This window comes from Cygnus olor, chromosome 4 (assembly GCF_009769625.2).
Source record: "Cygnus olor isolate bCygOlo1 chromosome 4, bCygOlo1.pri.v2, whole genome shotgun sequence".
NCBI classification, from domain to species: Eukaryota; Metazoa; Chordata; class Aves; order Anseriformes; family Anatidae; genus Cygnus; species Cygnus olor.
In genome coordinates, this window is record NC_049172.1 from 64,757,369 (window position 1) to 64,770,278 (window position 12,910).

Below are 12,910 nucleotides of genomic sequence, written 5' to 3' on the forward strand. Positions count from 1 at the left end.
AGAGTCAGGGAAGAAACAAGCATAGTTAATTAAAACAAACAACAAAGGAAAAGTTTTAACTAACTACAAAATAATTACGTCTTTAAGTTTTATTACTAAAATTAGAGGCCCAGAGAGGGAATTTTAAAACAGGAGAATTAATAGCTGCTGAATGGCACAGTCCTAAAATGAACTAAGTGCTTTTAGACACATTTTTAAGTGTCTGGAGAGTTCAAAAAGGTAAGAAACTACTGTGACACAATTTTCTGAATTCTAAAGGGATGAGGAACATCAATCAAATTCCCCTTCAGTGATATTTTTCACCAAAACTAACCAAATCATTTACTTTTAGAAAACTCATCTCTCATCTGCAAATGGTACTCAATTAGTAACATACTACAACAGCATCCTGAGGAGACTGGAGCCCCGTGCTGGCGGTTTCTGCAAAGGCCTCCCTTCATGGTACGCAGCGTTGCCAAAAAGCATACGACTTAAGGCTATTTGTGGATGGCTTGTGACTCCACCATGCTGCACACATTGCTGTAGCCATGACCTGGGGCACCATGGCCTGATGGCTGCACCAGCTCCTGCTGGGGAGAGGAGGAAGGGGGGGAAAACACGGCCCCTCCAGCCCGGGGGCACCCATTGCAGCCTGCACATGGCACCGCACTCGCAGGCACAATGTCAGCGGGCAAGCTGCGGCATGGAAGGGAAGAGGGGATGAGAAAGAAGTGCTGAGGTCCATGTTGCCTTGTTACACTTCACAGAAGTGAACATGGACAGAGGGAAACCCCTCTGGGGTCAGACAGGAGAATCACACAGCTGTGACTTCAAACAGTACCTTCCAGTGGTGGCTCTAGTAACAGTAAGCGGAAAAAGCCAATTGCAGTATAATGGGCATCAAACGCATTCAGCTGCAGATGTGGTTTGTTTCCTAAATCATCCATTTATTGACAGATTAATAATATAGTAAGTTGGGCTGTATTGTTTTTTAAACAGGGGAATGCTTTTATTATAAAAGCTCATGACTATACTTGAGATTTCCAACCCCCCAGAGTCAGACTATGAAGCATATCAATGCTAATATTTTACAGAATCCTGGTTCTAAAACAGAAAGAAAGAGGAGAACAAAAATTAATCTCCTGGTGACCCTCTTGTGCTTTAAACACCACAGGAAATTACATAACAGCAAACACTGATCAACTACTGTCACTATTATTTCATTCATTTCAGTGAACATGAAATTACTGTGCTGATGTGGCCCATTTGTGGTGACATAGCTTGCTCCTTTCTGCCTCTCCCTCCCTTCTTCCTCCCTCTGCTTCTCATGCTCTCCAGCTGTGTCAAGTCACAAAAGAGACTGCAAACACTCTGGAGCAGGCATCTTACCCACGCTGCACCATGATGAGGTGAAAATCTCTGCGAGAAACCCAAACTGTGCTACAGTAGAAGCAGATGTAAAGACGTGAGGTCTAAATGACCACTAACAGCTACCAAATGCCCAAAGCCAAAGTCTTCAGCCCTCATGTGCAGGGCGTATTGCCTTGCCCATCTGCGTTGGTGGACATCAGAAGATGCTTTGCACTATACCAGTAGCTGTAATGGTCTGCAGCCAGCTCTGAACTGGGAGAGGTCATCCATCAGTCCTACGACACTGCTACACAACTAAGCATAAACTCAGCACCTGAAATGTGAGCCTACAGAGAACACAGGACATCTCGTAAATAAATAAAATAGTTAAGAAAGGGACTTGACTATTATCTAAGGATATATTCACATGGATGAGTCACAGATTAAGTTTAGCTTTCCTAAAAAAGACTACATGCTGACAAACACAGAAATAGGATTGTCGTGGTAGATAGATAAAGATTTAAGGAAAAATAAAAAAGATGATAAATTGAGCTGAGAGATCACTGTTTCTTCTTCAGAGAAAACTGACTCATGAAAAATTGCTGAACATGTAAGTACCAGATTTGGCAGCTGTTTCATCATGAAATTCTTTTAAGTTGCCACAGCAAGAGAGCAGAGGTATTTCAATTCTTAAATTCTTTCTTTGCTTCCTCTACCTTATGAGCTACTTCCTATTACCTATCAAGCATTTGTGTTTCTCTCATGGAAAAAAAAAAAAAGGATACTTTATGCATTTCTCAGATTTATAACAGCATTTATAACACAGAACTACAAACGCAGGGTCTGGAGTTCATTCCATGTGTAGGTGCTTTATCTTACTGTTACATCTACGTGATTATTATTTATTTTTATATTCCTGCATTGTACACATTGCACAAAAACAGAGCTATGAATATGACCTCCCTCCAAAAATTCTAAAATTTCTGTTATACATTTTATAAGTTATGAAGTACAGAAATTTAGCACCTCCATTTTTTTGCATTAAAAACGTAATTATTTGTCACCATTTTCTATGGAGGAATATTCAGGTCTAGCTGCTATGACAATGTGATCTTTTTCTTCTTACGTTTCATTTGAATTCAGGTTTAAAAAACAACAAAAACACATTGACTTCATAGCAAATTAAACTGAGATGTATGGCAAAAAATTTACATTTAGAAAGAAAAGGTGAACTTCTAATATGGTAGTAAATTGTTTTTGACTTTTCTGTCAAGCATCTCTGGAAACGTTTTGATCTTGTTCTCTAGTACGTTGGCCTCAATGCCCTCTACCATCAGAAAAAAATAAGCTTCAGTGAATACATATTACTTAGTGATCTGCCAAAATAATTGGCAGAGTTTATTGTGTATCAGCAATGAGGTCAAGTTCAGCCAGAAATTCAGCTAGAGCTTTGCAAAATTCAAGTAAGCTGAGTTGTAGGAAATAAAGATGAAAAAGAAAAGCTGTAGCAGTGGAAAGTCATTTAAAGAAATAAAGTTGCCTTTAAAATAGCTGTATCTTCTGATACTATGAGCGTGGTCAGACTTCATCACATTGGACACAAAGCCAAACTGCTCAGCTATTTTCACATTCTGTTCCAGATACACAGTAAAAGAGACCTACAACATTTTACAACACAATTTTCTAGTGCTTATGTTAAATATTCAAATCATATAGCTTCTTCTCATTAGCATTCATTGCCAATGGGCCAATATTAAGGAATATACACAGTAAGGAACCTACTGAGAATAAAAGCCAAACTATTTTGCTGCATAATGTACATCAAGGATATGACTTACTAAGACTAAACTCACAAAGTAAGTAACTAAGAAGCTTTCTTATGAAATATTAAAAGTATGTTTTGTTCTCTTGCCAATCCTCCTGACATCGCAAACTGTCTACACCCCAAAGATGTCCCTGTCCATAAATATTGAACGCATGCTCCTAATGTATTTGCTAAACAATTTGGCACTGTCACTTCTTAAAAGATATTAACTATTAACCTAGCTTCATGCTATAAAGAGGACAAAAAATTCTGTGGCTCTTAGTTTTCTGAGTAATTTTCTCATTTGTGTCTGGACAACTGAACAAAACACCAGAATGATTACACCTGTTTACTATCACAGTGTAATTCAAAAAGAATATATCAGTTACGTTGGCAAGTTTATATGTTCACCATGTAGAGAAAATGACACACAGCTACACTGAAAGAATTATCAAACTAGAATATGCTTGCTGAATAAAAATATAAGCAAGATTTTGTTGGTTGAAATATGTGAAGTATCAACCCATCTCTAACAAAAGCCCATATATTTTTGCCTCCCTAAATAAAAAAATGCAGGATTATGATGCTGAAATTCATATTCAGTATACACATGACATGAAAACACTGCGTTCAAAATACAAGCTCAGCTCTTAGTATACTGTCACTCCTCTGAGACAAATCAATCCTCAACCCTTTGTTCCTTACAGAACACCCAACCATTCTACTGGGTAACACTAAATGTAAAAAAATAAAAAATAAAAAATAAAAAAATAAAAATGCAATGTTGTTGAAAAAATGATTCTGTGACCATAATCAGTAAAACTATAACATTTCATCCCAGCACAAAGTCCATTCAAATCGACTGCAATTATCCATTAATAAGTTACAAATGCACATTCTTTCTTTTCCCATTATGTTTTGCAAAGCACTATCCTTAAAACAGATAATTCAGTAAAAATAAGGATTACTCTATTCTGTTTTTAGCACAGATTGTTGTCATAGAAGCCCCTAAGGCAATGGTACAGTATTTTATCTTTGTCTTTCGAATCTGCTAAAAGCCTGGATAATGTACAACAGTTTATATATTAAAATACTAAGATGAAAACCTTTAAGGAATATAGATGTGAAACTAAAGGACTGTCTTCCCCAGCTTATGTAAAGAATATGGAACAAAAATTAAGAGACAGGGAAGCATCCCAGGCTTAGTATCATAAAAGAGTGCTAACAATGAGAGATAAAACAAGGTTTATATTCTAGCTGTTGAAAAATGCAGGAACAATATTACATATACCTAATATAGGCATTAAGTTAATGCTGTAGCGTTTTAGACCCACCATCCTGCAAGACTGGGATTTGTCTCACTTACCTCCAGACTCCTGTATCTGGGTTAATCAGCCCAGGCTTCAGACTTTGCAATCAGTGGGCACAGCATTCATATGACTAATTTCTGGATGTCTACTTTAGGTTAAGAGGGGTTATACCCTAGAAGTGCTCTTTTTCACCACTGAGTAAAAAAGGGAACTCACGACAAGTTAGTGTAGAAGTTTCCATCACAGAGATCCTCATTTGGCCAGATAAACTGTGTCGCCAGCAAGAGAAGGGACAGGCATGCAGTAATTTAAAACCCATGAGTGCCAATGAATGGTCAATTCACCTGTGTGTTATCTCCTAACAGTAAATAAACTAGACAAAAAAAATACATGAAAGAAGATTTGGGATAATGTAAATATCAATGGCTACTTCCTAACCCCTAACAGAGGCTGATCTGAGCCCTTCACAGTAACATCTATCACCCTTTCAATCCTCTCTTAAAGGAGGAACCACAGCAATTCTGGATGTTTTTGTGGTCCATCTATCATTCTCATCCCAGAAAAATCAATAGAAAACTCAAAAACTGAAAAAGATTAGTGACTGTTTGCTAACAAGCATTTATTTTATTTGCTATGATGCTCTACCTCCTTACAAAAGCATGAACAAATTGAAGACTATCAAAGTTTTCTCTTGAAAAAAGCAACTTGCCCAGAATAGAGTAAATTTGTTTCATCTGCCATCAACACTGATGCTGCTTGTTGTGTCTCCCATTCCTGACGGAGAAGGGGATTAAGGAAGTGATTTCCTCTCCCTAAGACTCTTTCAGACATTTCTAGTTGCCTAACTGCCAAATTTTGAAATGACCAGCGATGGTAACCTACGTAAAGGGATTGAAAACTCAAATGCAAAGGTTTGGGGCAAAAAGTTAGACATCTGCACTAAATCAACAGTCCACCATAATGTCTATCAGAGGAGAATTCTTCTACAAAAAGATGTTGTCTCCCACATGCAGAATATAAAATCACACTTTTAAAAATCTTACAAGCTCTTTCTGCTTCCTATGATCAGTGAAATCCTGTGCAAATTCCAAGCCTGATAACTATTTACATTGATTTTAAATCAGCCAAAAATATTCAACAGAAATACAGATGCTCTTCAATCCAATAATGTGGAATAGTGGTTTCAGTGGAGACCATACACAATGCTTAAAATAAGCTGATGGCCACTGTAGTCTTTTACAATCACAGCTCTCTGCATGATAAAATCATTGTATGCTCTATCAGCAACTGAAAAGTCATCAGTAAGGATAAGCTGGTCCAGTATGTTTCCAAAAGAGACACAGATGAATCCAGGTGCCCTAAGACAGATAAATCCCCCAAATGGGTCTAGTGAGCATCATATCTACTGTTGTTCGTGTAGGATGGTGTAATGACATGAAAGCATTCCTTTCTATTCCAGCTATTTCAGACTATACCAGCATTTTTATCTAATATTTTACACTATAGCTGAGAAAATCCTTTTATTTTCTTGAACATCCAAAGAGACAAGACAATCTCTGCATTTCTGCTTTCAGGAGAACTGCCAACTCAAGCAGTTCTGAGGCCATTTTTGAGGCAGTATTTTCAATTTTGCGTAAGTGACTTTGTAACTTATATCCTACTGGACACCTTTACTGCCTTCAATGAGGAATGCTTCAAACAAGTGCCTGTTTTGGGGCCAGACCTGACTCCATACAGTTGCAAGGACTTCCTACAAGTACTCCAATCATATAACAAGCATCGGCTGTACACTAATTCCACTTGTGTTCTAAAATTACTTCCTTTATTACAATGGAAAATCAATTAAATCAGTTATAAAATTTCAAACTGTTACCTAAAGGAAATTGTTGGAATGGGAAGCAGATAAATGAAGTGGTTTGATTAAAAAAAAAAAGAAAAGAAAAAAAGGATATGGAAGGGGGGAAAGAAGCAGAAACAAGAGAGACATTTGCATTAACTGCATAAGAATATTACAAAAACATGGCCCTAGGACACGTACTCAAACTAAGAAATGAATCCCATTTTAAGGGTTTAGCTATATAAATAATCCAGTTATTCAAATAACCCTTTTCAAGGGTTTGCAAGAATATTTACCTTTCTAAATCACAACGTGTCTCAAAACAGTCCAGTATTTTTGTTAAATCTAGCAAGATATTCTCTATCTCTAATATAAAATAATACTGAAATGAGTTTAAAAAATGTTTGACCCTCTTCTTTTTAACATTCACATAACAATTTCTAGGATAAGTCTTTTAAAAACCTGCATTGCTTTATAGTTATAAAAGCAAAGACCAACGTGCAATTCACAGAGATAAGCATCCCAATTATCAACAAAATGCAGGAAATAATAATGCTGTTAGTTACCCTTTAACAAAGAAAATTACTTCCATGGTCCCTTAACTTTTCGTCTTCTGCAGATTTTATAGTTGCATAATACTGCCTGTAACCTGACTTGCCAGGAGCTAACTATAAGACTGAACAAACAAAATCTGCTCTGTCCTCACATCAGACCTTTTTTTCCAGTTCTACTGAAGAACAGATGCCCTTTATTAGCTGCATGTTTCTGTCAAACAACCCTGACTGGCCTTTCAACAAAACCAGGAGAGTTTCTCTGCTCTACCCAGTGGTCCTGCTGATCCCATCTACATGGTATCTTTCTGTTAGCACTACAAACTGTCACTCCTTAGACTCTGATCCAGGTGTTTCCAAAATATGCTGCTACACAGAAATGCCAGCACCCAGAAGGGGTGCGCTAGGATAAAAGCCGCAGTTCTGAAAGCAGAACTGTGTTCAGCAATTGTAGAATATACCCTTTCAACATCATCTTGTACACAGAAGTTTCCCCTCATTTAATGAACCACAGGGAAGCAAAAACAGATGTTCATTTGAATTGGAAAACTTGCATGCCTCAGGCCTATCTAGAGCTGTGACTTCTATAAGTGAAGCAATGTAAATTATAACAATTTTCAGTTCCCACAGATGGCTATCTTAATACATTTCAAAAATCTAAGGTAACACAGTCATATGTGCAAATGGACACTACAAAAATAACAATTAAAGGGTAGATAGTCAAAACATGTTCAAAGATTTAGATGACGATAAACGTGATTAATGTGATGTAACAGCAGTAATTCTTACTCTTCTAAAGCCTGAAGCATATTCCCCGATTCTTCAAAGGTCAGTATATCAATGATTTGGTCATTCATAATTACATCTTCACTAAAGAGATCACCTGAACTGAACTGAGAATGTTCCAGTTTGTGATTTTGACTGAGTTCATGTTGTATCTCCTAAAAAAGAAGACGACAAAAGTAAGCTTCAGATTATAAAAAAACTTACAGTGAAGTTGATCTCATTTTATTGCAGGTAACCCTGAGTTACTGGAAAGACTCCCACTTATCATCACATTGTACAGCTGGAAACGGTATAGAGCGATTGTGTAGTTCAAATACATATCTAGGATCAACTGTAACACTTTTGTCTCAGGCTGAACTTTTTTTATATAACTGATCAGGAGTACTAATGAAGAAATTAATGCAAAGGATAGCAGACTTTACATTGACATCAGTAGGCTTGCAAAAGCCTTCCAAGGAGGTTATTTTCTACTATAAACTTTCTAGTAAAATTTTTAAAAAATTTCTATGGTATACACATTACATATGGCAAGATTATACTACTAGACAGTTCACAGGTCAGTGAGGCTCCCTTGAGATGGGCTAAGAAAATCACTATACGGAAAATTGCTGTAAGTAGCTCATGCTAGGACCAAATCGGTCTTTTTTTTATAACAATGTTATCTGAGGTTTTTCTGTTAAAAAAAAAAAAAAAGACAAGCCGTTTAAATGGAAAGGGATTATTTCTTCAGGCCTAAAAGAAATAAAAATTGTTAATGTAGTAATTTTCAACCAGAGAGAGTAAAGCTGGAAGTGATTTCTGAGCTCATCTGGTCCATCCACTGGTCTGAGACTGGATCCCCTCTGCATAATGAGACGAATTAGAAATTTACCTATCATTAGATAGAAAAATTACTGCAAATATATTTAAAAAAATAAATAAAACCTTCTTTTGTCATTTGTCAAAAATAATAGAAAAGATAAGTTGTTCACAGAATTTAAATCACAAAGAAAATACATCTTCTTTCCTCACTTTTTGTTGCTTCAGTAGAGCAAATATAGATGACTTAGCACATGCACTGTCTTCAAAATCTATCGTACATTGTAAAAAGTTACATCTGACACAGCATTTTTACCTAGAGATAGGAAACCAATACTCGTAGTTGTATAAAGCAAACTGCACACATCTAGTCCTGAAACAAATTATCTCCAGCAAGACCACCCCAGCCTCTGAAATCTGCTATGCCCCACTGCAATGCTTCCCAGATAGCCTGTCTCAAGCAGAGCAATATGTGGAAGCTGAGGTCTCCGAGCAGAGTGCTACGTCTGGGTACATGCTTCTCAACACATCTGTCCTCTGTGCAAAAGCACTCCAACTGCTATGCAGAAGAGCAGAGCACTGCAAGTGCATTACCATCCCTGGACTGCCTCCACACTCCACAAATGCCACAGCACAGCAGTGTCCCTGAGAAACACATCTAAAGGGTTTCTTCATTTTGAAGTCGGTTGGCATAGGAAGAATAAAACCCCAATGTGCTCTCCAGACAGCCAGATTAATGTGCCTACAGAAATGTTTCAACCAAATCTTTAAACTTAACGTGGAATTTTTTTGAAACCTTTAAACAGACACTTTCATTATAGATTATAAATTAAAGCTTTCTGGGCGTTTGAAAAATCAGATCACTGAAGAAAAAATATCAAACTGAAATCCAAAAGTAGAGTGAGAACACAGCCACCACTTACATTTCTGTCAGTCTTAATTGCCTCAATTTGACAGCACCAGCCAGCACAGTTTATACTATCCAACAGCCCCAGAGGGAGTCTCAAATGATATGTCTCTCACCTGTACCATCGCCTCCAACCTAAACCAACATATTCAGACCATGCCCAAGTGAAACTGCAATAGACAGAGTGACGCTGCCTGCTTGACCTGGCAACCCAGTAGGAGATCTACCACCACCTGAGCAGAGGAAGGTTTCAAACCTTTGACACCCCCCTTTCTTAGAGGATTGTTCTCATCACTGTAATAGTGATTGAGGTCTCTATCTCCCTCCCACTGAAGTTGTTCTACTTCATATAAATATCAAAATAATTTTAAAAAGCAAGGACTGGAACTTGGGCCAATCTGATGAACATTCATCAGACTGTATTTTCTCTCTCTGACCCAGTATGTACTGAAATACTTTCTAAGAACTGGAATGATCTGGATAAAGAGCACTGTAAGTGCTCCATCTCCAGACCCAACTGTTTTGCTTAATCACTCGAGAGACCAAGGTAAATCCAAAGATCTAAGAGACCCAGATTCAAACCCCTGTTCCTGATAATCAGAAATACAATTTGGACTCATGTCTTCTGCATTCAAGGTGAGTGGTCTACTCAGAGTTATTCTGCCTCTCATTCTGGGAGCAAAAGAAGAGATGAGGACAAGGAAGAAGATGAAAACAAATGCAAAGCCAGTGGGTAGTATCGCTCCCCTATGAAGCTTAACAACCAGTTATTGACAGCAGTTCTTTTGATCGGACTATTCTTACATCACCTCTAAATCTGACTGTGCTAAAGATTTAGGGTTGTAAAGATTATAGTACCAGTGAATTCAATCCAGCACTTGGTGCCTTTTTATTTAGCCTCAAAAACACTTTAGGCAATCCGTATTAGTTTGCATGTTATATCAGCAGAGATGGTTAATAACAAAGTTATATAAAGTACTGTTACACAAAGTATGACTCACCTGGTTTTTACTATGGAAATTCCATTTTAATATTTTGGTTTGATAAAGAATGAAAAAAACAGCACATGTCAATACAAAGGAAACGAAAAAAGCAATGAAGAACCCTGAAGCATGGATGGCATGGCTGTATGAAATCTGAAATGGAAAGACCATATTATTTAAATTAAATTTCCTATATATACAAAGATCAGACTTAAAGATCACAGCAGTAAGCAACATAGTAAATTACTTTTAAATGGCTTCATAAAACTTCAGTGTTACTCACCATTAAATTACAATTAGTAATTTTTATTTATTAATATTTTCCAACAAGTGTCTATTTTCCATAGATTTTGAAGTCTGCACGCCTTTATGTCCACCTAGTCCAAATGCCTCTGTAATTCCAACAACAGATCTCTCATGGATTGAATTGTAGCTGCTGTGACTTTTGGGAAGGCTGTACTTAATAGCCTGTGTTGCCAATCTCTCCAAAATCTCATCGAAATTAATGGCATTTGACATTGCCCAGAGCCTCTGAAAAATCAGTCTGATGTTGACTTCCTGAAATTAATGGCCATTTCTTGATTCAATAAAACTCAGTAAACAACACTGGGATAAAGCACTAACGGGAGTTCAGAATAAACAGGTAACCGACAATTGATAAAACTCCCTAATTTGTGTACATCGTACCAGTTTCTCCATGAGACAGAGTCAGAAAAGAATAACAGGAGCACTGGAACTACAATTCAACTAATATCTTTGCAGGCCTTTCACTTCAGGTCTTAATTTAATCTTTAAATGGAATGGCATTAAAAATTAATTTTTACTTCATGCTCCATGTAGCAAAAGTTAATTTAATGTTTGTTTAGTTCTTTGAAATGTCTGCATGAAAAATATAGCACAGCTACTAGTATAATGTTTCACCACAAAATAATCACTCTGCTGGGGCTAGAAAGTGTAAATAATTAACATGCCGCTTGCCAGCAGGGCTTGGTCATCTCATAAAGCAGAAAGCTGGGAGCATTCCATAGAACAAACAGAATTCGGCACAGGAAGCAACAATCAAATGCAGTCTGCAATTTAGAAAGTATTTATTCTAATTTAACAGCAGAATTTGATCCTTTTACTGGCTGCTTATGGAAAAAAGTCCTTGGATAGGGAATTATCTGTGCTTTTATACAACAGTAAAACGAGTTTTGGAGGTACAGTCCATTTCCCTGGATACAGCCTTGGATTACAGGCTGTAATGCCTGAAAGCATCATGGTGGATGCTGTGGCATAGGGAACCAGAGACCCCATACAAACAATGCCATAGGACCAGTTCAGCACTGCAGGCTGACCTCCAAACCACTGGCACATCAGTGAGCTTCAAGACCCATATGCAAAGTTAACTTCTTAAGCCATCTCAATAGTGTGAGGTGAAGAGGCATTCCAGGCCTGATTTTCTTTCAAACGTTGCTGCGCTCCCACTGATTTAAAGGATGCTGAGGGAAACAAGCTTGGGAACAATCAGGTCAACGTAATTATTATCACAAATCCCATGCAATGTAGATAGACAGGAAAAATGCTTTTTGCTTTCACTACAGCTTCCTATTCAGCATCAAAACCGCTCAGCCAAGGGCAGAGGCATGCAGTATTCACAGCCCCTGAAGCACTGTGGGAAGACATCTGGCATGGGCCAACAGGTAAGCTACGCTCATATTTTTTCATAACCCACATTTTTCATAACCCATATTTTTTCATTTACCTTGTCACAGGCAACCAAGCACTTTCTTTCAGCAACACAGAAGAGAAAATCCACAGGGTATGAAAAACTTTAAAGAACAGCACAACAACAAGTGTGCAATTAAATCACACGTAAGCTCACAGGACCAGCTTAGGATGGTACTGCCATGGCTGTGTAAGTAATTCTTCATTTTTCTAGCCCCAACTCAACATTTAGAATCCATGTAGTCACATAAGCATTTTGGTTGTTCACTGTTCACCACAATCATGAACAGTTTTAAATAATTTTTAATAAAATAAAATTCAAGATTGAGAACATTTATGATACCTGAAGCTATGGACAAAATACAGTCTTACAAAATACATCTCAATCATTTCAGCATGATACACAAACATTTTCTCAATAGGTGGAGGATAACTCCACACTTTTGGAAAGGCAAACAGCTTTCTTGTGGTAGCTATGCCCACGAGCACGTGAGCAATTTCCTCACCACAGTTCTCTGTGGCTGGACAATGCTTCAGACAAAAAAAAAAAAAAAGGCTACAAATATAATGGAACTTTGTAGATTTTCTATGCTAAATATTGCTGCTTTAAGACAACAAAGCCCCACTACCTTGACTCCTGTTTTCTTCCTCTTAAAATTGGAGAAGGCAGAACTTGTCTATGATTAATAGCCAGATGAGATTTAAGTACCTAAGTACATTCTTAGCCCCCTAAGATTTAGTTTAGATTATCCATGAGTTTAAGAAGAGGAGTCAGTGTAATGCCAAGTCATAGCATTTACCTTGGTCTTTTCTTCTTCAGTTATGGTGAACGATGCCATCAATGATACAAGATGTGTTTTATTCTGAGAGAAATATAAAAACATTACAAGCATTAAAA

General features: G+C 37.4%; 1 protein-coding gene across 5 annotated transcripts in view; it reads right to left on the reverse strand.

The window, feature by feature from the left end:
• EVC2 (EvC ciliary complex subunit 2) overlaps nucleotides 1-12,910 on the reverse strand; it is a 70,724-nt gene that overhangs the window by 39,826 nt on the left and 17,988 nt on the right. For 4 of the 5 annotated variants that reach the window (XM_040555507.1, XM_040555508.1, XM_040555506.1 and 1 more), the window contains 3 exons: nucleotides 12,813-12,875; nucleotides 10,324-10,458; nucleotides 7,621-7,772 (listed from right to left, as the gene is read on the reverse strand). In XM_040555507.1, coding sequence (XP_040411441.1) covers nucleotides 7,621-7,772; nucleotides 10,324-10,458; nucleotides 12,813-12,875 — 350 coding nt within the window. The remainder of the gene's footprint in view (nucleotides 1-7,620; nucleotides 7,773-10,323; nucleotides 10,459-12,812; nucleotides 12,876-12,910) is intronic. The other variant, XM_040555510.1, reaches the window with a different exon arrangement.